The sequence below is a fragment of the Empidonax traillii genome, unplaced genomic scaffold (genome assembly GCF_003031625.1).
Source record: "Empidonax traillii isolate 1590-97213 ecotype Southwest subspecies unplaced genomic scaffold, ASM303162v1 scaffold497:size1267575, whole genome shotgun sequence".
Lineage (NCBI taxonomy): Eukaryota > Metazoa > Chordata > Aves > Passeriformes > Tyrannidae > Empidonax > Empidonax traillii.
In genome coordinates this window covers 896227-921883 of record NW_020955690.1, presented here as the reverse complement: position 1 = coordinate 921883, position 25657 = coordinate 896227, and the positions used below count along the sequence as shown (strand labels likewise).

General features: G+C 41.8%; 2 protein-coding genes and 1 long non-coding RNA gene across 3 annotated transcripts; 2 read left to right on the top strand and 1 right to left on the bottom strand.

Annotated features, from left to right (window-relative positions):
- Positions 1 to 9103: 9103 nt before the first annotated feature.
- On the top strand, positions 9104 to 18629 carry RIOK2 (RIO kinase 2). Its single transcript, XM_027896446.1, has 10 exons — positions 9104 to 9274; positions 10272 to 10410; positions 11257 to 11373; positions 12286 to 12461; positions 13631 to 13719; positions 14390 to 14581; positions 14899 to 14991; positions 15886 to 16428; positions 17361 to 17454; positions 18323 to 18629. Exons 1-10 carry the CDS (start codon positions 9209 to 9211, stop codon positions 18482 to 18484), a joined length of 1671 nt encoding a protein of 556 aa, XP_027752247.1. The 5' UTR covers positions 9104 to 9208; the 3' UTR covers positions 18485 to 18629.
- Positions 18630 to 20224: 1595 nt separating this feature from the next.
- LOC114063875 lies at positions 20225 to 21326 on the bottom strand. The gene is made up of 2 exons (XR_003572623.1): positions 20601 to 21326; positions 20225 to 20331 (listed from the first exon to the last, which is right to left on the bottom strand). It is a non-coding gene; the product is annotated as an uncharacterized LOC114063875 (long non-coding RNA).
- Positions 21327 to 21551: 225 nt separating this feature from the next.
- LOC114063870 (E3 ubiquitin-protein ligase Topors-like) lies at positions 21552 to 22560 on the top strand. The gene has a single exon (XM_027896440.1). The coding sequence runs from the start codon at positions 21649 to 21651 to the stop codon at positions 22558 to 22560; it is 912 nt and encodes a 303-aa protein (XP_027752241.1). The 5' UTR covers positions 21552 to 21648.
- Positions 22561 to 25657: the final 3097 nt, after the last annotated feature.

The following is a 25657-nucleotide window of genomic DNA, read 5'->3' as shown; positions in this document are numbered from 1 at the left end:
TTGCTAGTAATAAATGTTAATATTATTTTCCCAAATCAAGTCTCTTTTGTCTGCATAAACCTCCTCTCAACTAATTGTGTGTGGGGTGTAAAAGCAAATTGACCCAGAACAAAACCGCAACACCACGCCAGACCAAGCTGTGCTATAACCACTCCCAGGCTGCAGGGCTGTGGTGTGGGTGGGCTACCAGGCAGCTCAGCCCTGACTGACAGCCCTGCAGGGCCTGCAGCTCTGCCCTGTGCTCTGCGTGGGCAGCAGCCCTTGCCTTCAGCTCTGCCCTGTGCCCTCAGCACAGCCCTGGTGTGCAGCCCTTACCATGGACTGCAGGGCCAGGCACAGCCCTTCCCCACATGCACACACACACTCACAACACATAGAGTGAGTTGGTTCTGACCCATATCAAAAATTCAGTGAGATCTGGATCCAGAATCTCACAGTTCTGAAGATGGTTATTTTTTCTCACACAGATGTCTTTTTCTACCATAGCAGATAACCAGTCTGGGCACCTGCCTGACTTAAATTGTCAGTTCCTTACAATGGAGCATCTATTGTAGATGTGTCACATTTTTGCAATTTTTTATTACGGGTTTTGTATTGTCTTTTTTACTGCTCACTTTGGACCCCTTAGGAATGACACAGATTGTTATGTTTTTTTCTTGTTTAGTTCTTGGTTTTTGCATATTAATTTACTTCTTTTAGAAGTAAAAGAACTAGCATTACATAACTGTTGGACATTGTAAGCAAAAACTTTACATACATCCTTTGTTTGAAAGTGTGGCAGTTTTTGTCCATGTAACAGGAGATGCAGTGTCTTGAAAATGATCACAAGGCACAAGTGACATTTTTTTTAATGTACAGATACAGACATACATCTATACAAATATATATGTGCAGCTCTTGCAAAATACTGTTATCAGAAATCATAGATAAAGATCTTTTAAGAGATGCTCAGCATCCCATCCTTTTGTTTGGACTCACCTACTCAAGGACAGATAGGATCAGTAATCTGATCAGGTCATTGTGTTTCCTGGAGACCATAGTGTGGGCTGAAGTGAAATAATTGTCTCTGTACCTCACTGTGCCTTTCGTAGCTCTACCTCACTGTCTGTTTCTTATTGTGACGCTCGAGGTGAAATAATTTCCTCAGATTTCCCTGAATACCCTTTCAGTCTGTAGAACAGAGATACAAACAGGCTGAAATAGATGCTGAAAAAAAATCAACAGTGGCAAAATTAGAAGTGGGTGATGTTAGTGAGCAGAGAGACTACAGAATCAAAAGGAAAAAAAAAAAAAGCCAGTGTGGAGAGATGCTCTTTTGATAAAGGAAAAGATAATGGCTTAATGACTTTGTTTCAGAGAGAGAACTATTGTCTATTAGAAAGGCAGCAGACATTGTGTACTCCAAATACAAGGAATGAAAAACCTGCTTCAGCACATTTAGAGCCAGCCCACATGTTCTCTGCAGACCAGCCAAGCCGCTGCCTGTGCTTCCACTCCACTGGATGTGAGCCAGCTCTGTTGGAAAGAGCACAGAGCAGTGCCCAGCCTTGTGAGTCTTGCTGAGAGACTGACTTCAGGCTCAAAGCTGGATTACAGCTGACAGCCTGAGCCAGTTTAGTTCTGTCTGCAAAAGACTGAGCAGACACAGCTTTTGAGTAAGAGAAATCTGAGATTATATAAAGTCTGTGGATTAGGATTTAGCATAGCACATCTCCCTTTCCATATGTTTTGGGTTTTGGAGAAGATTCTAATGAAACAAATGGAGATTCCCCAGCTATTGATTAGACTGGGATTAGGCTGTGCTTATTATTAGAAAAGTTACAAGGATAAACACATCTCTTTATCCCATCTCTCTAACTCTCTCAACATCTTATTTACAAAATTCAAACCTCCCCACCACAACACCAGAAACACATCAGCCCTCAGACCTTTTCAGGAGAGACTCTGTCAACTACAGTCTCTTCTTCTCCCTATGCATCACCAACTCCCTTTCTCCTTGGGGCAAGATTATGTTCTTCAGTATTTTGAGTTCCTGTAAAAAGCAAAAGCCACTATACTCAATATGGAATTTCCCTTCAATAGATCTTGTTAATCAGTATTTTAATGGCAAAGTGGAAAAGCCTTGTAGAGAATGCTCCCAAATGATCTGGTAAGTGACAGAACACTTCCCTGGATACTCTTACTCAGTCAAAGATGCTTATTCTTCTCTGAGTATTTGTGATACCACTTCTCCAGCTGCCTAGTTCATTTCTAGCATGAAATATTTACTACCATTCGGATACTCTAAGCAGTGTGCTTCTGGGAGGTAGAGAGTGTCCCACTGCCCAGGTTTACAGGTTCCCTGTGCTGCTGTCTGAAGAATGTCTTGCTAGCCAGTTTACTGTGAAATTATTCTTAACTCAATCCAAGTTAATGTAAAAATGTAAGTAAAATCATTCACAACATCCAAAATATCAGAGTTACAGAGACACAAGTGAAGAAATGAGGGAAAAAGCACTTTTCATCCCTTTGCAGTTGAATTACATCAGAAGTGGCCACCCTGTCCCGTCAGCAGGATAACTTTAATTTTTCCTAACATATAGTTTTTCAGGGAATCTCTGTTTGACTCTTTAGGAAGAATCTTCAAATGTTAGGGAGTATTAAAATGAAACTCTGTTTGGCACCTTTCATTTGTATCTCCTGTTATCTGTGCACAACCACAGAATTACTTGGTTCTGTGTTATTTTTATTCTCATGAAAGATCTGAATCTCAGGTGCAATAGAAAACAGTGTTTCTTTGGAAATAAGACACTAGGAAAATTTTCTCCACTGAAAGGGTTGGAACAAGCTCTCCAGGTGGAGTCCTGGTCCCTGGAGGTATTTAAAATATATGGGTCTGGCACTTGGGGACATGGTTTAGTGGTGGACTTGGCAGTGCTAGGTTAACAGTTGGACTTGATGATAGGTTAACAGTTGGACTTGATGATCTTAAGGGTCTTTTCCAACCTAAACATTTCTGTGATTCTATGATTCTAATTTTAGCTGTAAGAGGAGCAGTGCATTTATCTTGAAAAATTTGCCATCTTTAATGTCCTCAAGGCTTTAGTGTGGCTCAGAGCTTTCTTTCCGTGCTTTTTCCCATATCCCCCACATCCCACTTTTGAAGAGGAACAGAGTTCCCAGCACACTCTTTATGATGAAGCAGAGGATTGCTAGAGAGGTGATTTGAAGGACTCCAGCATGCTCTTTATAAAGCCCTGCAGTGTGACTGGCATCTTTGTACTCTCACAGCTGCTGTTCAGAACATCTTGATCTACAAGAGGTAGGTAATTTGAAAAGGGAAAAGTTGAAAACTGAAATTAAAGACTATGAGGAAGAATATATATTTCCAATCTTTAAATTCTGGAGGACTTTTTATCTACTTACGTGGTATTGTCCTCAGACATAATGATAGAAGTGTGTTCCATCCAGATACAGACCCTAATTCACTCCAGCTCCATGGCCTGACTCCAGATGTCTAAAGGCACAGCAGTCATGGAAGAGTGAGCTGGAAACAGCTTTTGTTTCTGTCCTGACTTAGCACTTGGAGTTTTGGTTTTTTGACAAAGTAAATGGCAAGTCACACTTTGTCTGCATTTAAAGAGCATTTGGCCTTTTGGGTGAGCTCACTGTGGGACAAGACCTGGGCATATTCACCTCCAAGCTGTAGCCAACCTGAGAAGACACCATAGATTTTTTTAGTCAAATCCTGGTCATCCAGACACCCAAAGCAGAGAAGGAACTGCAGCAAGTTCCTTACAGCGTTTCATCGGTTCTGCTGTTGGCATGTTCAGTGAAAGGATGATGCAAACATTAATACCCTTTTCTTAGCCTTTGTTTTCAAAAACTGAGTTTCCTCATCTAAACGAAAGCAATGCTATTTACTACTAACACAGGATTTTAAATGCTCTAGAGGGAGGAAAAGTGGAAATTTCAGTTTTCTGCAAGTTTCTGTGTCGTGGCTTGATATGGCCACTGCCTCTCTGGGCAGTCTTTGCCTGCATTTTCCACCAAAAATGTTGTGGGTTTGCTCTGGGTCAATTTTTTCTCTCACCACCCCCCCCCCCTCCAATGGCTATAAGTTGAGAGAAGGTTTATGCAGACAAAAGAGATCTGATTTTGGAGAATAATATTAAGATTTATTACTAGCAAGAGAAAACAGAAGAACTACATCTACAACAATTCTAATTAGTTGAAAGTATTATGTATTTACAAAAATACCCCTCCCCACTTTGTATCAGGTTCAGGAGGAGAAGCAGTCTCTTTCTCCATTTCCGGAGCTTCAGGTCTTTTCAGTAACTTTGCAGCACTCTAAAGTTCTTCTTCTATTATTTCTAGGATGACAACTACAATTCGTCGGAGCTGGAACTGTTTCTTTTTCTCTCTCTCTTCTGTGTCGGCCTCAGTGCTGGGCCTACCTCCCTGCCCACCCCCTCCTGGCCTAAGACCAGAGGCTGGGGGGTTACCCAGGCCCTGAAGGGTCTTCCATGGACTGCAGGGGGACACTTGCCTACCATGGATCTTCACCACAGAGTCGCAGGGGATAATGGCTTTTGAGTCCACCCCTGTTTCCTGTGGGGTCCCTTCCCACGGGAGAACAGTCCTTGATAGACCTCTCTGACATGGGTTCATCCATCAGGCAACAGGTCTTCCATTCTCTACTGCCCCTCAGGGTCACAAATTCAGCTGCACTAGAATGGATCCTTCACTTGGATCCCAAGCCTACCTGAGCCGTCTCCCTCCAGTGTAGATCTCTCTCAGGGTCACAAATCTCCAGCAGGACTGTTTCATTTCAGCCCTTTCATGAAGTCTCAGCTTTCTCATGCATCTCCTTACTTCATTGTAATGTAATCTCCTCTGTGAGCTGCATGGGGGTCTCCTCACCCCAATAATCTTCCCTGGGTGGCAGGGATTTATTTTTCAGTCTTTTCCCTGCTGAAGGGACAGAGCGTGAGAGAGGGGGGAGAAGCAGTTCCCCACTTCGAACTTCTCTTCTCTCTCCTGCTGCTGCCAACTTTGACCTTTGAGGTCCCTTATCTCTCTGCTGGAATTCTTTCTGCAGTGTTTCTCTTCCAAGCAGTTAGTCCTTCTCTAAAGTTTTTTTTTCTACTTTCTTACAGGAGAGAAGGGGGGCTTCAGTGCCACACCTGCCCCTGGCCCAGGGCTTGGGGAGGAGGGGTCCTGGCCCTCCTCGGGCCAGCCACTGCTCCTACATCACGACAGCTACCAATTTCATCTGCTCAACAGGCTTCTCTTCCGTTTTCTTAAATATGTAATTGGCATCTCTTCTCAATCTGAGTTGTGTCCCTACCATGCTGAGGTTAGCTAGGGAAACAGTGAATATCAGCATAATACCCCAATCTATCTCCTGCTTTGAGGAATTCAAAAGTTGAATCTACCTTGTACCCTATTTGAGATATTCAAATATCATTGCGTTCCAAAACACAGGGAAGAGAGGACTGAAGGGCACTCATCTGGGCCACCAGTTCCATCTCTTCTTGGTCTGTGCTGATGCAGAAGGTCTCATGGAACAGTCTCTACCAAACATGTGGCTGGCAGCAAACTTTGGATTGTGGAACTTTACCATGGTGAAGGGCCAAGCTCTCACCCAGGATGGGGAAGGACACAGGATGAGAAAGCTTTTGGGATGAGATAATGGCAGGGATGTTGATTACCTGCTACTGTTGCAGGCCAGACAGACTCCACTTGGGAAAAATTAATCTAATTTACTGCCAAATAAAACAGATGTAGTTGGTGAGAAGCCAAGGTGAATATTCCATTACCACTTTAAGAAATTTCCTTTTTCTACCAGGATACCCTTCCCTTCTACAGATTAGCTTCATGATCAACTGCTTTCTGTGGTCATCTTACCTCTCTACATCAGTGTTCATATAAGCTTTGATCCCATGAATACAGATACACTGTGCATATGCATGTTTCCAGTTTAGAGCTGAAAACTTCAAAGGTTAGCAAAAATATCCATCCAAGCAAACATGTTTCTTGGAGTGACAAATTCCAGGTGTGTAGTTTGATATAAAAATAGCAGTGACAATGACAAGAAAACCCATGAAAAAAAATCCCACTACTTCACCCAACATCCAAGTGAGGCTTTCAGAAACTGAATCTTTTTCCCTGCAAACAGACATGGGTATGTGTTCGATTGATCCTTTGAACCTGTGTAGCTCCAAATGGACACAGGGCTGTATACACATTTTAAGAGATGTGGGCACACAACAGATATGCATTATTTGCGGTCCAGTCTTGAATGCCATTTTCCACACATAGTGAAAGAGACAGATCCAGGATATGACAATATTTTGCATTTCCCTATGCCTACCTTTGCTGAACTAAAGCTCCTCTTCTTGCAAGTAACTTCTTGCCAAGTAGATCATCAGCTGAGACATTTTACAACCCTAAAAAATCGAAGGTTTATAAATAAGGTGTATTTCTGAGCAATTACAATTGCACAAAATATGCAATTGCATACAATTATGCAATTTCAGACAATTTTAACTGCATACAGAAAGTGGTCTTGTAAAATTCTCCCAGGACCAAGTAAAAATCTTCCAGGATATTATTTTTTTAAATTTGAAGTGATGTGGTTGACATTATTATTTTTAATTAGTTTAAGGGAAAATGTGTTCATTTCCAGTAAAACTGCTTGTACCATGCTCTGGAGGCTGAACAGTGAGCAGAGCTGAAAGGCAAATCCTCATCAGAACATTCTCTCAGGGCCCCACAAGCTGTACCCTCATTTCTGAGCGTGAAATGGTGCAAAACAATTTGTCAAAATAAGTGAAATGCTGCCCTCTTCTGATTAAATTTGATCTAGGAGTAGCTGCACTTGCAGTGAAAGAAGAGATCTGAGAAAAAGACTAAATGGACTAAAAATGGGGGTCCACAAATGGATGAATGAACCCTCTACTATGTGGCAAATATAGCATCCCACATAAAAGCAAGAGATATGGGGAGCCTGCATAAAAGCAACTTGAATTGTACCTGTGCATTTTAAGGTAATAGTGAAAAAAGAGTGGCATATAATGCAAGTAGCAGATTTAAAGCATGCAGGGCATGTTTCTCCTGCAGTTAAGCCATGAAACTTTTTGCTGCCCAGTTTTGTGCCACACTGAGCTTTTCAAATGTTGAAAAATAATCTAAGCCCCAGAAAGACAGGTACCTTGGAGAGCTATCAAAACACAAACAAATATTCAGGAATTGTCTCAGCTGCAAACTGAGTGAGTGTGCTGCATAAGTATCACATGTATGCCTTTGTCTGATGCCCTTTCCTAGGCATTTTTCACTGACAACTACCACTGACTAATGTGGCATCTTCAGTGCTCACCTTAGTGAAGGATTTCTCCCCTAAGTGCAAAACAGGAGTGGCACAGTAAGTACTGGGTGTTTCTCAGACCAACAAGCAGAAAAAGGTTCAAAAATAAGATTTGGTCATACAGAAATATGTACACGTTGAGCCATTTGTCTGATTAGTTTGACTATTTTGATCATAACTTTCTTACTGATTATTTCACACCAAACTGACATGAAATGTTGTTCCAGCTGTAAATCACCTGTAAATCAGCTGAAAATCTGACTGCTTTTCTGAACTGTCACAAAAAGACCCCACCAACAAACCACTAAGTAAAAAAAACCCCAAAACAACTAACATCCTTTGCATCCTTTAAAATGTAATTTCTTCAAATGCATTGTAAAATACCCCTGGTATAGAATATTTTTAAATGCAGTCAGTTTATGAAGACCACATTTGTTTCTGTACTGAAATAATTTATTTGTATTCATTTAAACACTCATGAATTATACTAAAATTTAGAATTATACAAATTTCATGCCTGTCAAATTCAGTGCACTTTTGTACATAATGTATGAAACAAGATGATCTACTATTGATGTTTGTATGCAAACCTCTTCATACCAAAAATAAAAAAAAGAAGATTTTTGCCAAGTAACGTTGTGAGCCCAAAGATGGATTTTGATATGCAATATCAAAATTAGTGGTAGTTTAGCGGTAAAAGGTTTTGAATACTCATGTTAAACACATAATGAAGACTTGACCATTTTTATATAGCTGGCAGTTTTCATTTCAAGCCTGAATTTTCAATATTGTTCTACTGGTCCCATATGACCATTTCTGAACAGCTCCTGCGACGCAATATTTTCCATAACACAGACTACTGTGATGGATTAGGTAATTTAATAATACACTAAAAAGGAATTAGAGGGTAGCTCTAAATGAAAGAGGAAAGAAGCTATGTTTAATGTGGGCTTAGTAGCTTTTAGCAAAATCCCAGTCTCCACTAGTACTGCTGTCATGTCCATTATAAGCACATTGTCATTTTCCTCTGGCTGAAGTAGCAGAAGCAGCTCTTTTCCAAAAACAAGACTCCAAGGTTTGCACACACACATTGTAATATAATTGATATTACATCACTTATAAGCAGATAAAATATTTCTATAGTATTGGTAAGGTATTATCTGGAGATCCTAAAGCTCTTTTTTCTAATACAAAAAGAAGATAATTTCTAATTTTACAACCCTTCTCTAACAGAAAAATTATTCCTTATGTTACACGTTTGTATGTTTATATTCGGTATGTCTGTATGTTCATATTTTGTATGTTTATATATTTGCATGTTTATATATTACTGTATACGTATGTATGCAATGTTTATTTATGTTTCGCTTTACTGGACGCGGCACTCAGTGCCCCGGTCTGGCTAACAGGGGGGTGTAGGATCACAGGCTGGGCTGGATGCCTGAAGAGCTCTTTCCCACCGCAAATGACACCGACTCCCTGCAATCCCACATTTTTCCAGGCTGTCACGTCACGGCGGAGCAGCGGCCATTCCTCGGGCAGGTCCTGGCAGATGCTTACGAGCCGCACAAACAACTTCCGCCCCGCAGCAGGGAGGGATGGAAGGGAGGAGATGCCCATTTAGGAGCGGCGTCTGGCTCCGTTTCGGCTTCTGGTCGATCCCAGCTCGGTGAGGAGGGAGGAGCACAAAGATCTTGAGCTGATCTGAGCGTGGAGGGCTCACGCAGCTGCCAGGACCCACACGGGGGTTGCTGTGCGCACGCGTCCCGCTCCCTGCCCTCCTGCTCCGCTTCCTCCTCCCTGATTTCCCTCTTTCTCTTTTTTCCTGTTTTTCCTCCTCCTCGCCCCCCACGCGTGGCTATGGGGAAGCTGAACGTGGTGATGCTGCGGTATCTGTCCCGGGAGCACTTCAGGGTGCTGACGGCGGTGAGCGAGGCGGGGCTGGGCCGGGCCAGGCCGGGCCGGGTGGGACCCGCGGTGTGGAGTCTGCGCAACGCCCCTCCCCCTTCCCCCGGGGCTCCACGTTGGGAATTCCTGAGGGGCAGGGACCTGGTCGGGCCGAAATCTCCTTCGGCCGCCCGGATGGGAGGGAGCGGTGAGGGCAGGGGGGTGCTGGGTGTGCTGGTGGTCGCTGGGAGTGCCCAAAGGGTGGCGAGTGGTCCCTGGGGATGTTCAGGGGGTCACTGGAGCTGCCCAGGGGGTCCCAGGTGGTCGCTGGAGGTGTCTAGGAGTCGCTGGGGATACCCAGGGGATGCTCAGGTGGTCACTCGGGATGCCCAAGGGGTCCCTAGTGGTCCCTGGGGATGCCCAGTGTGTCCCAGGTGGTCACTGGGGATGCTCAGGGGATCCCTGGGATGCTCAAGGTGTCCCTGAGGATGCTCAAGATGTTCCAGGGGATGCTGAAGGGATCACTAGGGATACTCAAGACGTCCCAGCTCATCCCTGGAAACACTCTGGGGTTGCTCAGGTGGTTACTTAGGATGCCACTCAAGAGGTCCCTACTTGTCACTGTGGATGCCCAGGGCGTAGCTGAGGATGCCCCAGGGGTTCCAGGTGGTTGCTGGGGATACTCAGGGGATCCCTGGGGCCTCAGCAGATCCCTGGGGTTGCTCAAGGGGTCACTGGGGATGCCTGGTGGGCCCTGGGTAGTCTGTGGGAATTCTCGGGTGGTTACTGGGGATGTCCAGGTGATCATGGAAGATGCCCAAGGTGTCCTGGGTGGTTGTTTTGGATGCTCAGCGGGTCACTGGGGATGCTCAGGGGGTCATACACCCCTGGCAAGATTACATCATCAGCATCTCCATGTCTCTGCTCATGGTGGCTGGGACTAAAATCTAAACAGCCACTCTCACCTTCTGGCTTTAACTGAAGAATTCCCCAGGTTGGATTGGCTGACAAATTATTTTTGTTTATCTCTTTTTAGGTGGAAATGGGCATGAAGAACCATGAAATAGTTCCTGCCAGCTTGATTGCTTCCATTGCCAACCTCAAACATGGCGGCTGCAATAAAATTCTGAGGGAGCTGGTGAAGCACAAACTTCTGGCTTATGAACGAACCAAAAGTGAGTTTGAGTTTTGTTTTGGGACTCCCTCTCTTAGTCTCAGTTCCCAGTGCCTCGCAGCTGTGCCTGCACAGCAGGTTGGGATGTGTGAGCAGTTGTGCTGCCTTCTTTTGGACTTGCCCTGGGAATGTGGGTTTGTGCAGCACCAAGTGCTGTTATCTGCTGAGCTGTGTGTACCTACGGAGATGACAGGCAGGAAAGAGATGGACAGTTCACTTCCTTTTTTGCTCAGAATAAAATAAAAAGAATCATCAGTTAAAACAATGTTCAAATGCATGTAGGAGTCAACCCAAATGAGTTTCATCCTTACAGTTCTGGAACAGACTGCAGAGTCTTTGGACATTTCAACCCCCAGGAACAGCTACTGAAGCAGTTTTTATTCCTTGCCATGTGTCAAGTTGTGCAGGCCTTTCCCCATTCCCTTCAGCCTTCTAGTTGCATCTGGCCCTGCAAACATAATGGGGAAGTCTGCAGGAAATACCTGTTCCTTTTGTCCCAGTTCTTCAGAGGATTAAGGGTCTCTGTAGTTCATCACAACAATCCCAAGTCCCTGCTGTGTCTCCTGTATGTGCATCTTCACAAACGCTGACTTTTCTCAGGCTGTTTAAGGTACTGCTATTGCCTCTTTTAGAGAGAGGCAGCACTTCTGTCTATTGCACAGCTGTCAATTTTCATAAGTTGTGGAAATTCAAACATCCTTACCTTTCAGTCAAATTGGACTGATAAGGAGCCAAGGGGTGAAACATTACTTGGGTGTAAGCTGAAGCAAGACTAAAATGAGGCTTATTTTAAATGTGATGTATGCATAATAAGGAATGACATATCTTGTGTTTTATTTCTACCCAGCTGTCCAGGGTTACCGGTTAACTAATGCAGGATATGATTACCTGGCTCTGAAAACTCTCTCTTCAAGACAAGTCATCACTTCTGTAGGAAACCAGATGGGTGTTGGCAAAGAATCAGGTAAATAAAATAACATTTTTAATAATTTTTTTTAAGCAGACACGGCTTTAATGTTGCAAATATTTTGCTAGAAATTAGGTGAGCTTTCCTCTGGATAGTTCCATCAGTTAATCTGTGAAACACCAAGGTCAGTTGTTGAAATGGTGGAAAACGTCAGGCTTTTGGCTGCATTTGAGCATTTCTTAACAAGAACATTTTTGTCGTTTGCCCATTTTGTCTGGTTCTTAGTTCATAACTTAGAAAGGTGCTTTGCAGGCAGATGCTGCTTGTTTTTTGCTTTGTGAAGAGTTTCAAACCATTTTAGCAAAAACAAAGTTTCAGCTTTTTCATCCCACTTAAAAATAGGGCAGCAAATAAAATAGGCTCAAAACCATTGGAACACTCTCTTGGTTCCTCCTATGTTCATGTAATTTGACACAGGATGTAACTTCTGTAATTAGAGAAGGGGATTATTGGTGGACAAATGCTCGAAATGAAACATGGGCCATTTGTTAACAGTGTTTAAATTAGGAGTCTGCCCCCTTGGATGGCTTGTGCACTCAGCAGAAAGGAGTGGCTCCTCCAGAGTGTGATTAAGAACTCCATCTGCCCTGGATTTCCCTCAAGAAGAGCCCTTTGCTATGCAGATAGTCCAGGGGTGTTACACCTGAATGTAGGAATCTTAAGCTGAAAGATTTTTCTCTGAAAAGGTGAACTCTGAAACATGTTCCACATGACATCAGTATTTCTTCTAGTGGAGTAACATGAACGCTTCAACAGTAACCTCTTCATGTTCAGATCTGTGAGCTGTAAATTCAGCTGCCTTTACTACAGTAGAACTTGCCATGCCAGAAATGGTGAGAAGTAACAAAGTTACTGTGGCTTGTTAGATATCACTTGTTCCCTAGATCTGTGCCCTTGTGTGTTTTCTAGACATTTATATTGTTGCAAACGAAGAGGAGCAGCAGTTTGCACTGAAATTACACCGCCTTGGAAGAACCTCCTTCCGCAGTTTGAAGAATAAACGTGACTACCACAAGCACAGACACAAAATGTCGTGGCTGTATTTATCTAGGATAGCGGCAATGAAGGAATTTGCCTACATGAAGGTAGGTGGCCACTCACAGCGTCAGCAGTGGTGTAACAGACTGGAAGGTGTCTTTCAGACTGCTGTTTGATCGGTCTGTGTTTTCAGGACTGGTAGGATTTAGGCTTTATTTTTTTCATACCCCTGATGGACTTAAAGTAAACATTTCAAAGACTTTCAATGCTGTATGTTCTGTACGATTTCCATAAGCTTTGCCATGGAAATTACATGGAACAGAACCACAGAGTCAGTGAATTTGAGTTTGACATTGTTATTTATGGATAGATAGTCTATGTTTCACCAGCTCTGCAGTTTTTCCTTTAAAATTCATTGCATAAGCTTGCAAATAGCTGAAGTTTCTTAAAATTCTTTTATCTTTTAATTTACCGTATTTTCAGCTGTTGCTGTGCTGTTGAGGGAAATCTTTTTAGTCCAGATGAGTGTTTTGAACTGAAAAGGCACACTTTGTCCTGCACTGTGGGGAAAGATTTCATTTCCAAGAATATATTGCCACTCTCAGGGTTACAGGTTTTTTGACCTGCGGACAAAAACACAGTGTACAGGGATTGAAATATGATAGTGGAAACTACTTATAAAAAAATAGTTTTCCTTTCTCCTTTTGTGCTGTTCAAGAGTAGTATATATATTAAATATGATTTTCTTTTTTCTCCAAAGAAACCCCTGTGATGGGCCCTACCAGTGGCCTCCACAGAGAGAGAAAGAACTAATACCCTTAGGACCTCTTTTTTGGTTTAGATGGTTCAACTGGTAAAGCACTATGTGGTCAGAACTTGTGGGAATATAACTGGGGGGGGGTCACATTTCTCTGAACAGAGGGTTGGGGGTGGATTGTGTGCTGAAAAGCAGTAGTAGTATAATATTTTAATAACAAAAAGTGTAATTATATTACTTTAACTTGGGACTCTGTCTTAGAAAAAAATTCACTGGTAACAACAGAATGAGTAAAAAGAGAATGAACCCATAAAAAAGTTGAGTGGATCGAGTGAATGGATAAATGTGCATTAGAAAATGCAAACAGGAGAGTTTCAAAATATTATGACCTACCTTTCGTTAATCTTCAGTGTGGTGGAATGCTGATTATTAATACTTAAAAATGAACTTAGATGCCAATATATGTGATGCTTCCTTAACTATTTAATTTTAATATTTCATTGTGTTGCCTCTCTCCAGGCTTTGCATGACAGAAATTTTCCTGTTCCAAGACCCATAGACTACAACAGGCACGCAGTTGTTATGGAACTTGTTGATGGCTATCCTTTGTAAGTAGTGAAGGTTTAATTCACTGTGTTACAGAGACGCTAACAATGCTAAGTTAAGAAAGGTAACAGGGCTAGAGTTTTTCCTTGTCTTGTGAAGGAATTCTGACTTCACCATGCTGAATAATGCCCTCCAGCCCATGCTCACTAGTATTCTATTTGATATGGTTTTGCTTCTCTTACATTTTTATTCAGAGAAACTTTTTTTTCTTCTTAGTCCAAGAAAGGAATTTATTCCTTTATTACTTTATTTCTACTGAGACCATAAGATTACCTAGAACAGCAGAGACATAAAAGTTAACTGATCCAATATTGAAACAGTGCATTATGACAGTGATGCTTGATAGGAGGCAGTGAGTGTGAGTATAAATGAGATTTAACCTGGGTATAAGGAGACATTTTTCCCTGTTGAGGACAGAGAGGCAGTGGTTGCTTGGGGAGGTTGCACAGTCTCTCTCAATCCCTGGAATTTTTCTATCCCAACCAGACACAGATCTAAACAATTTGGTCTGGTCTCAGGGCTGACTCAGCTTTGAAGAGGGTATTGGACCTGAGACTTGAGGGCCTTTTTAACTTGAATTACCCTGGCATTCCGTCAGATGTATTTCATATCACTTGTCTGTATTTTTAAGTTAAGTCTTCCAAAGTTCAGAATATTTTATTTACTTTTCAGGTGCCAGGTGCACCACATGGAAGATCCTGCTGCTGTTTACAGTGAATTAATGGATCTCATTGTAAAACTTGCCAATCACGGTCTGATTCATGGGGACTTCAATGAATTTAATCTCATCTTGGATAATGAGGATCATGCCACTTTGATTGATTTCCCTCAGATGATGTCAACATCACATGCAAATGCTGAGTGGTGGGTTCCAATTTAAAGGTGTTTTCCGAGTAAATGCTAATGACAGCATCTCTGTAGAATAAATACATAATTAATTCTACGTCTCTGTAGAATAAATACATAATTAATTGTTTTTCAGAGATAATAATGTTGTTCAGTTAGGAAAGAAATTTAAACTGCATCCAGTTTCTTTTCCTAGATTGTTGTCTTGGGGTCACTGATAGAAATAATTTATAAAAAAAAGCAGTAAAGGACAAGAAATATAGGGTAAAAGTTTCTCACTGCAGTAGACTTCATTGATTTTTTTGTTTGTTTGTAAAATTCTGTGCTTTTTACAGGTATTTTGACAGAGATGTTAACTGTATTAAGGAGTTCTTTAAGAAACGTTTCAACTACGAGAGTGAGCTCTTCCCAATATTCAAAGACATCAGGTAGAAACAACCAGATGAATTTGATTTCTTTTATTTATGGCATTAGTGTTGGTTTTGTGGAAAACAAATGGGTGCCTTGAGAGATGCATGTACAAGATTTAAAAAAAAATACACCTAACTATGCAATGTTAAAGTATATTTTTGTCATTCCTGTTGTATTTTCTTCAAGCGAAGTTACTGTAAGTGGTCTTCAGAAGCTAAAGTGTGCTTTGAAATCTGTGCTGCCTCCTTTGTCTGTCTTCTTTCAACTAAGGAAGAGAGATCAATCTGAAAGCTTGATCCAAATGATGAATGTCCAACAAATGTTAACAGTGATGCAGAATCAGCCTATTTGACAGTTTTGGTATACTGAGGATTAATCTGGGTTTCAGTTTTAATTCTGTTTTTAAAATGCTCATAAATATGGTGACTGCCTCTTCAAGCATTACATTCAAACTTTTCTTCCTAATGTCTTTTTTCCCTTTGGAAAAGTCATTTTAAGACTGAAGCTGTTGCACTGAAAATGGCCTAATTTTATTCTGAGCACTTTTCCAATGGGGTCCCACACTTGAGTCACTCTCTGTGCAATGCTTTAGTACTCTGTGTGCTTCAGCATACTCTGAATTTAAAATGAAATGGTTTTCCTGCTAAAGTAAAATAATTTCCTGTAAATAAACATAAATGCAGGTTGTGGAGATGGAATCATCATCTGTAGAGGTTTTCTTCTCTCAGGTCACATTGTATTTATACTTTATGTAAAGCGCAGCACTATCCTGTGTGTTTCAGCAGAGTATGTCCTCTTTGTTATAGGTATAGGTACTTACAGTCTAACTTGATTAGCATTTTTATCCAAAATGTAGCACTTTGGTAGCTTGATAATTTAGCGTATTAAAACCAAACATTCCTCTTTTACAGGAGAGAGTGTTCTCTTGATAAAGAGATAGCTGCCAGTGGCTACACAAAAGAAATGCAGGAAGATGATGACGACCTGCTTTGTCCACCAGGTTCTGACAAGCATGACAACACAACAGAGGTACTAGAGCTTGGAGAAGATGCTGAGAATGAGCTGAACTTCTTCAGCAAAGATGGAGAAAATAATGAAGACTTCACGTATGAAGTGGGTGATTTCTCTGAAAGCAGGACCTCTGACAATGCCGTGTGTAGCAGTGAGGAAGAGGCTGATACAGCTGAAAGTAGAGAAAATACGCAAAGGCTGAGTATGGCAGAATTGAGTTCAGCCTTGGAGAAAGCTGGAGGGCAAGCTATGCTTTGGAAGTGCAGTGGAGATGCAGAGAGTTCTGCGATTACTTCTTTTAAAGGCAAAAGCATAAACAAAAATGCTGTGGAAATGGAAGATCAGAGGGGTCAGAGAGGGTCCTGTAAAGACAAGGAGAATGAATATGAGTGCCCAGAGCTGGTTGACTCGTCAACTTTAAATCAGGAGTTCAGGCATTACAGGTAAAGATTCATAATTACTATCTAGGAGTGGATGTGGTTCCTCCCCTTCTCCCAGTAAATGTGAATGTTTCAAGCAGCTCAAGAAGGACTGCTCTTCAGCTGCCCTTGTTTTAACTGAAGACTAAAAGTGTAGTTTATTTTGAAAACATTTCTGTGAATATCTTTCCTGATGGTCTCATGATTGTCTAGCTGTGTAATAGTTTCTAATGAGAAAACAGGTGTTGCACTTCATAGACCAACTTAATTTGTTGTATATATATAAAATATATATATATATATATTTTTCCCCTTTTTATTTCAGTTAATATTGCTAGTGGAGGAGTTCTTTATGTTAAAATACTACTTCTTAATAACTTTTATGAGTAAGTGTATAATTCAGATACTCTGTGTCAAAGTGTTCTGCTGCTTACTCAGCTGAAGTTAGCCAAAATGAATGGCTTGGACTGTAGTATTAAAATACATTGCATCGTGTGTTGTTCTAGCTTTTAATTCCTCTCCCAACATACTTACAAATTCCTGCTTACCTTCTGACTAGCCCCTTGTATGTGAAATTTAATTCCTGAGTTTGCAGCCTGCCATGTACCTGGATGCATAGATCAAGCTAATAGTCCTCATCTGTTTTTTTGCTTTTCAGTTAAATGACTTGTCAAAACATTGTGCACAATCTAAGACATTTTTTTTTTAGTGCTCTGAGGCTTCTCTTTGTGTACTTGATACACATGTGACTGTTGTGCAACAAATTTTTTCCTTTCATGAAGTGCCTGTTTTGGAAAACTAGTGTTAATATTTAAAATACAAACGTTTTGTAGCACTAGGCATGTTCTCTTGTGAGTTTTCAGGTTATATGCCAGAAGGTTAAGACTCAAACATAGTGCTCAGAAAGGCCAAGGTCTTGCTAATGGAATAATACATTGATTTATGTGTTCTCTTAGTGAGGAGTGTGTTGTTCCTGTTGCTGGGCACAGAACAAGGACTAAAAGTATCTCATCAGTGAGAAGTGTTGGGAGCTGCTCCACCATTCCTCCGGTAAATATTGTTGTTGTTCTGCTCTTATTGCTCTCAGACCACGTTAAATTGCACACAGCTGCCAGCACCTATTTGTAAAACTGTCCTCTGGCGTTTATCATGTTTACAAACACTGTTACCATGTCATCCATAGCAGAATGAAGCACAGGTGCACGTAACATGAAATTTCATAAAACTACTGCAGTTTTGTGTAAATGGCAGTCATTGTTTTTCAGTGTTTATACTGTGGAGGCAGGAGACAGTCCTGACCTTGTGAATATTTACAGGAAAAAGCCTCACAATGGGAAAACTGGAGCAGGAATTGCAAATCACTCCTGACTTAGGAACACTTGTGGCAAGAAGTTGTTGTTTTCCATTAGAAGCACTCAGATCTTTGTAATCTAAACTTTAGAAAAACCAAGGTGCTAAAAAAAATAGGCACAAACTAAATAATTACTGCTGGACCTGAAGTGTTCTAGAATATTATCACCTTTTACATTTTTGTAGTAATGTGTTTTGCATAGAGAGGTGCTGGTCTTTTATCATTTCTGTAAGAAAAGACACTTAAAACTCTGTAAGGCAGGATTTAAAGTGCTATTTATTAGACCTAAGACTGTGAGAAGACCATAGCATAGATAACCCCTTTAGATGCTAGGAGTCCTTGGGGTGTGGCATTAAACACACATGCGGCATTCCTTACAGGCTTTGTCCACAACAGAGAATCTTCCTTTTCAGTCAGCTGATTTATGATTTTCTTACAAGGAAGCACCTCTAATCATCCTTTTTGCAGTCAACATCATGTTCATGGTGATGCTGAGAAAGAGCTGTTGTTGTGTTGTGGTGCTAAATGGTCCAAAGAAAGTTCTGATGCTGAATTGTTTGCTTGTAGGAACTGGTAAAGCAGAAGATAAAACGTCAGCTGACCAAGCAGCAAAAGGCTGCTCTGAAGCAACGACTGCAAAAGGGAGAAGCAAATGTTTATACCAAACAACGCAGGGAAAATATGCACAACATCAAGTCGAGCTTGGAAGCAGCCAATTTCTGGGGATAATTTATTAAAGGTCCTGTGGAACATGAGAAATGTATACAGAAAGAATAAAGCTAATTTACCATAATTGTCTTTAATAATGGAGCAGTCTCTTCTATGTAAATCCAGTGTTTTTCTGGAATTTAATAAACCTCATTCTGGTTCCTGAGATTTTGACTTGGGAGGGATTGTGTTTTGTGTTTCTGGTCAAAACTGTTGACTGTAATTTACATTGTATCAGTGGTACTGGTTAAGATCATGGCAGTGATTTCCAGCAGCATCTTGTTGTAAATCAATTGTACTTTCTAGTGCAGAGGATTTCTCTTAAAAGGGAAAGAAGGAAAATTTTTAAAAGCAATTTCTGCAATTACACAAGATTTAAGTACATGCATATGATGAATATGCATTCTTTGAAGCCAACAATTCTCATATTTTCCTTCACTCTGATATCTCACATAAGTATTTCAACAGAGCCTGGCCATGGGTTCTCCTCTCTGCTTCACCCTCCATTTCATCCCCCTTAGAATGTGCTGAAGGCTGCAGATTGTGCACATGGGGAGTCATTGTGGAATCGGTTCCAGACATGCTCTGCATTCCATCTGACTCCTATCACATTACAATCCATGGAAAAGGATTCAATTCTTGTTCTTATTTGGAATCTGATTATTCAGATACATCTGTTAAGTGAAGGTAACTACACTTTCTGAACGCAGAATATGTATATACTGATCTGAAGGAAGTGGCTAGTGAAAATAAACATGCCAAACCTTCCCATCAGAAAACATTTTTCTCTGAGTGTGATTGAAGCATTTGGATGAGATTCTTTTCTCACTTATGGTACCATAAGTCAATGGCAACTTCACTAAACTCATCAGAGTAAACAAGTCCAAAATTTAGTTTACTTGTTCATCCCTTACTATCCACCTTGCAGTTAGAAATTATGTAAGGTTTCAAGAACGATAAGCTCTTTGTTAGTACCAGTCTTGACCTATGACTCAGTTGTCACAGATACTTCCATTTATTTTGGCTTTACAGTTAGGTGTTTTTATAGTAAGGCTAAAAAGGAATTTTAAAAATTAACCTTAGTACCTATGCAAAGCTTCAGGAAAAGATTGAAGCAGAAAAATGTAACTCCCTCGTGATCAGGATATTTCACTATGTTTACATGCTGTATAGGATTGGAGTATTATATTTTCATAGTATTTTAATACCTTTTAGTCTCTGAAATGCCACCAGATACACTTTGATTCCCAAGGGAAAGCCTTAAACATTTAGTTTAGCTTATAAAGCGAAGTTACTGACATTAAATAATATGAACTTTGTAGTGTGTCTTGTTAAACAAGCCCTGTTATTGCTGCCCTAATTGTAGGATGCTCAACCTTTACATTCTGTGAAAAGTGTTGTGAACAAATCCTAAAGCTGTGGTGCAGACACATATGTTGAAATGGAATATAGTTAGCATAAGTTAGTAAATGGTAAAGTTGTTCTGTGTTGCTCCCTGCAATGTGGGGAGACCAGGTGGCCCAGCCTCCAGCAGCATTTTAAACCTTTATACAGGCTAGTGTGTCCCAAAATTCGATGGCCAACATCCCAGCTCAGGTAAGATGTAATGAAAATAACTTCAGTTGCTTGTAAGGTAAGCAGTTTTTTTCAGTAGTGAATACTTCAGAAAATAGGCTTTTCTATTCCAATCTTAAAGCCTTTATTGCATTTGCAACTGGCTATTTAAAATGCAGCAGGAGCTGTAAAGATGGATTTTTTTTTATTATTATTTCATTAAAGAATCATTGAAGTATAGCCTTTTTCCCTTTTCACCCACAAAATAGAAGTCTCTTGAGTTACATCTCTGGCAGTCTGGGAGTGGTGACCCTCTGAAGAGATGAGAGTTTACACAATTAGCTAGTAGTATGAAAAAAAGAAAAAAGGTAGTAACAGGAAAAAAATCCTTTTAGCAAGCACTGATTTAATGACATAATTAAAACCTAAAGGCTGACTAGTATCAAGAAGTTAAAAAGGCAGCATGTTGAAAGTAACAGATGCTAATTCTTGAACCCCCCTGACTGAAGGCTGACTCAGTTTAAGCCTGTTCATGGGGCTTTTGTAGTCCAGAGCCTCTAAAGCATCATTTCATGAATCTTACCTGCATATATTACCTGGTTCCCACTGACAGTAGTGAAGAATACAATGTAGGCAAAATTATCTTAGTTCTGTTCAGGAATGCGAATTTTGCAAAAAGTTTTCCCTAAGTTCTTATAAAAGATTTGACAAACAGTTCTTATTTGAAGTCATATGTTCCAAAAGTCCTTTAACAGCCTGAGGAATGCTTGCACTTTCAACAGCAGAAAGATTTTTACATTTTAAGGGCAGAAAAAATGTAGGCATCTGAGGACCTTCAGAATTATTACAAAGCAATATTAATCTTTCAGAAAATATTACTGATACATATCTGATGCAATGCATCTTTTAGCCAGTTTTATTTCATACAACCCTTTGCCTTTTGTTGGCCACAATACTGAATACATCCAGTATATTTATTGGATTTATCTGGACCATGGTCAATCCAAAGTTGTAGCTTTGAGAAGATTTTAAGCCTTTGACTATGATTAACTTGAAATCATAATTGTTATTTTGTTTTGGGAGCTGTTAAGTTGGTAAATAGTTAACTGGTTACTGAGCTAGTTAGATATGAAAAAAGTAAATGGCATGCAAGAACTATTTAGTTGGAGACACTGGAAGCTGTAGACTGGAAGAGAATAATCGAAACCTCAGTAGTAGAAACCAGCTACTTCACTTTCCTTTAGTTTGTTTTTCTTTCAGCTCCCTGTGAGCAAAAAACTTAAGATCAAGATGTGTGTGTGAAAGCACAAGGGAATGCAGGGATGGATGTCCCATTGTGACACCACTGGTTGGTGGATACATCACTGGGTGGTGGATTATGACATCACCAGGGAATGGATTGTGACCTTGTGTTCCTTGCTATTCATGTTCAGGTGCGAGACTGAGCGGCAGATTGTGACCACTGAGCAGCACATTGTGACATCACGAGGGGACAGATTGCGATGTCATGTCCCTCACTGATTAGACTTGGGTGCTGCCAGAGCCTGGGTCAGACTGGCTCCAGCTCTACAGTGCCTGTGAGTGGGAACATCTCCTGGTCCTCAGCTCCCCCCAGCCTGCTGGGACCAGACATGGCCACGGAGACACAGTGGAGCTGCCCCATCTGCCACAGCATTCGGAATGACGTGGCTTCCACTCTGCCCTGCCGCCACCAGTTCTGCCTGGGCTGCATCCTGCGGTGGGCAAAGACAAACCCAGCGTGCCCACTTTGCAGCAAGCCAGTGGAAACTGTCAGGTTCTCTGAGCGGGGCGAGCAGGACTACATCCAGTTTGAAATCACAGCCCCCGAGGAGCGACTGGAGACCAACTGCCGGGCAGGGAGAGCTCGCTTCTGCCTGGCCGAGAACAGCCCCCAGCACCCTGTGGTGCCCACTCCACCTTCTCCACAGGGAACACTGTCCCCAGCTGGGCAGGAGGATGCAGGGACAGACTCCGTGGGTGGCATCCCATCCGAGGCGTGGGCAGCACTTTTCCGTTGCCAGCAGCACCTCCTGGACCCTGCACGATCCTGGCTGCGCCAGAGGCTGGCTGCACTCTACGGGGAGCAGTGGTGGAGGGTAGAGGCTGCAGAGGGATCCATCCTGCATGGCCTCTGTGCCTGCGGGCTGCGTGCTGAGGTCCTGATGGAGGTCCTGGAGCCCCTTCTCAGCAGGCACACAGCACCACTGATCCGTGACATCATCAGTGTCATTGTGGGCCAGTGCAGTGAGGAGGCACAGAGACTGCAGGGCTTCCACCAGGCCAGAGATGAGGACAGCAGGCCTGCAGCCAGAGCCAGCTCCAGCAGCTCCCAGGAGAGAACTCCTACCAGCAGCCCTGCAGGCTCCAAGGTAGAAGAGGGAGCTGAAACATCACAGACTGACTTCCAAGGGAATCCCAGCTGCCCCGGAGCTGTGCCTGACCCTGCAGAGCAGAACCAGCCCCAGGAGGAGCCAGAGGATCCCTGTGCCCAGGGCAGCAGCCACAGCCCCTCTGCTCCTTGATAGGGCAGGGACTACTCGCCCAGAGGATCCCAGCAACCCTCAAAGAGGAGGGTCCCCAGCCCCCAGGATTCTCCTTAGCCCAGCAAGAGGTGGCCTCGCAGGTTGGCAGTAGCAGGGCTCCAGAAACTCTTTAGCTGAGCAGAAGCAAATAAATGACTATTTCCCTGACAAAGTCTTGAGGAGCTGCTTTCTCCCTCTTATGGTGCCTTTCCCTGTCCCTCAGGCCCGACAGTCATCTGAGGGCCCCCAGAGCTCCCAGGGCCATTCCAGTAGCACCTCCTCACACAGGAAATCCCGCTGCAGCTGCTCTGGGGGAAGGGCTCCTAAAACAGTGGTCATCCTGTCAGATATTTGGGGCTTCCTGCAGACAGGACTCACCCCACAGGAGCCTAGGTGGCAAGAACATGCTCCCAGGAGGAGGCCACCTCACCTGGTGGCCTTCTATGATGGACTGACCCTGTCCCAGTGGACAAAGTTGCAAATGCCACTGGTCTGGAATTCTGTGAGGCCTTCAGCTCCTACAACATCCTTCCCTTCAATGGAGGAGAGATAGATTAGGATAAAGCATAAAAACCAAGTGTGGGTCAGCAGATGTGTAAGCATAAATCCTGCTTAGAATAAGGAATCAAAATGTATTCTGAAAAGCAGGACCAGCACCAGGATGAGCCATCTCTACCCAGCCTGCTAATCATGGAGACACAGACATGGAAAAGAACTAAGGGCTGCCAGAGGCCAGCAGTCAGGCAGAGACAGATGCCAGCACCCCGAAAACAGCTTTAGATATATCAGTGTCTTCAGCTTCTCTGTCTGGGGTTTCTTTGTTTGGTCAGTTTGTTTGGTTTTGTCTTGATTGGTTCATTCCAGATGATCTTCATTTTCATTAGGGCTCATTAGCTGCTAACACGCTGCTTCAGATAAGGCTAGAATAGACATTTTCATGTATATTTTCCTCAGAACAATCATTTTTATCTTCTTTCTGACAAGAATGTATAAACATTCTTTTAAAAAGATTTAGTCTTTCAATTGCTGTGGGAGAGAGCAGGGGTTTTTCTGCATTAGAAAACCATTGCTTAAACTGTACTAGATGACTAACTAGTTTCCAAATTTTATATACACTCACAGCAGAGAAACCTATTATTGTAGGGTAACTGGAGAATATTCTTATCATTATTACAGATACTCAGAAATTGAAAGGAAGAACCCAAATTTAATTCTCAGTGACCAACTGGTAACTGCAGTACCCAACATTTAGTGAAGTGTGAGCTAAATGTCAATGGACTAGAAGATACTGTTACTGTAAAATGCTAAAAAGTTGCTGTCACTTCATTAAAACAAAAAAAAAACACAGAAACAAACAAAACCTCACTCTTTTTTTTTTTTTTTTTCTTTTAATCTTGCCTATGCCTATGGTAGTGTATTTTGGTTTTTTCTCAATGCCTTCCATCCAGCCAGTGTCCACCACATCCCCACCAACTAAGTGTAATCAACTGTAGCAATCAAAGATCAAAGAGTAGACAAGTTTGTCACAAAACTGAGCCTTCTGAAAGAATGATTTCTGTTAGAGACTCCATCAGGCCTTTCTGATTAAATCTCTTTCCTCCATTAATTCCCAGTTCTCATAAATACTACACAAATTCATCCTTACTTAAGGACCTTTGTCACGGTGAATGTATTTCTTTATACTCTGACTGACTGAGTTGATTCTGAACTCAGCCTATTCTTTTGTTCCACTTTTTTCTTCATTTTCAGATTTCTCAGTCACAACTACAATGCCAAAATCAAAAGCTTAGCAGTTCTCAGGGGCTGAGGGCCCAGGCTAGAGAGTCATAAGCCATAATAAAAATAAGGGAGCAGTCACTAGGATTTCAGCAGAAAATGTTTTTGGTTCCTAAAGCAGCTGACAAAGGACTGAGCTTTCACTGAGTTCATTAAGATCCATTGTGGAAAGCATTTTTTCACTAAATACATGCTTGGCTTTATATTTGAAAAACAGTATAAAAAGGGAAGATTACTACAAAATCTGTTTTCAAAAACATGGATACTTGTATAAATAAATGGACAGACAAAAAAGCTGTTGTTCCTTGTATTTCAAAAAATGCTACATACAAATTTATTCCAATTTTATATTAACACTTGTCAAGGAGAAAATTAAATACAAGAAATACATGTATATATGAACAAGACAGAGATCCGATGGCTAGATCTAAAAGCATGAAGTATAAAAATTTCACAGTAACATCTCAATTGCACATTATCATGAAGCAATTTTTTGTATTTCAAAAAAGTATTTCAAAAAGTATTTCAGGAAAGCAGTAAAGAAAGCACTGATTAGACTTTGGGCAAAGAAACATTTGTGCTAAAATGTAGATATACTACAGGAAAAATCTACAGATGGTAGAAGTCCACATTATTTAAACTCTTAAATCCACTTTGTTTTCCCAGCTAATAGGTTCACATATAGAGCCTCCCAAAAATTCCTGAAAACACTGAAAGCAACAGAGTTCAGCTGAACTTTATGTGGGGAGAACTTGTCATTAAGGACTGACCCAACGTACAAATCAAACTTATTTCTCATTTAATTTTGTTTATACAGCCAGCTACTTCTCTAATAGATTTTCTTTAACTGATCTGGATTCTATTTGCAAATAATTTTCACGCTCCGTATACTGTATTGGCTGATCAGTAACGCTGTTATTTTACTGAAAAGGTAAATTTGAAAAAAAAAAAAAAAAAAGGGCAAAAAACCCCAACCAAAACTGTAACCAACTTACCATTGAAATTAAAACATTATGTGTGCAAGTTTAAAGTCTGACAAGTAAAAAAAGTCCAGAGCCACCCCAGGGAGCACCGCCGGCCGAGTCCCTCCCTCTGGGACGAGGAGCCTCCGCCCAGGTCCGGCCGGGCCGAGCAGCGGTTTCAGCCCCGGCTCCCGGCAGGGTGAAGGGACTTGCGAGCCGCTGAGGAGACGGTGAGGCTGAGGGGGCCCGGGGCGGCTAGGAAGTCGGTGGGACTGTGAGGGCTGAGAGGGGGAGCGGCGGGGCTGAGAGAGCTGAGGGGGACTGAGAGATGGAGTGAGGTGGTTTAGACTAAGGGGACT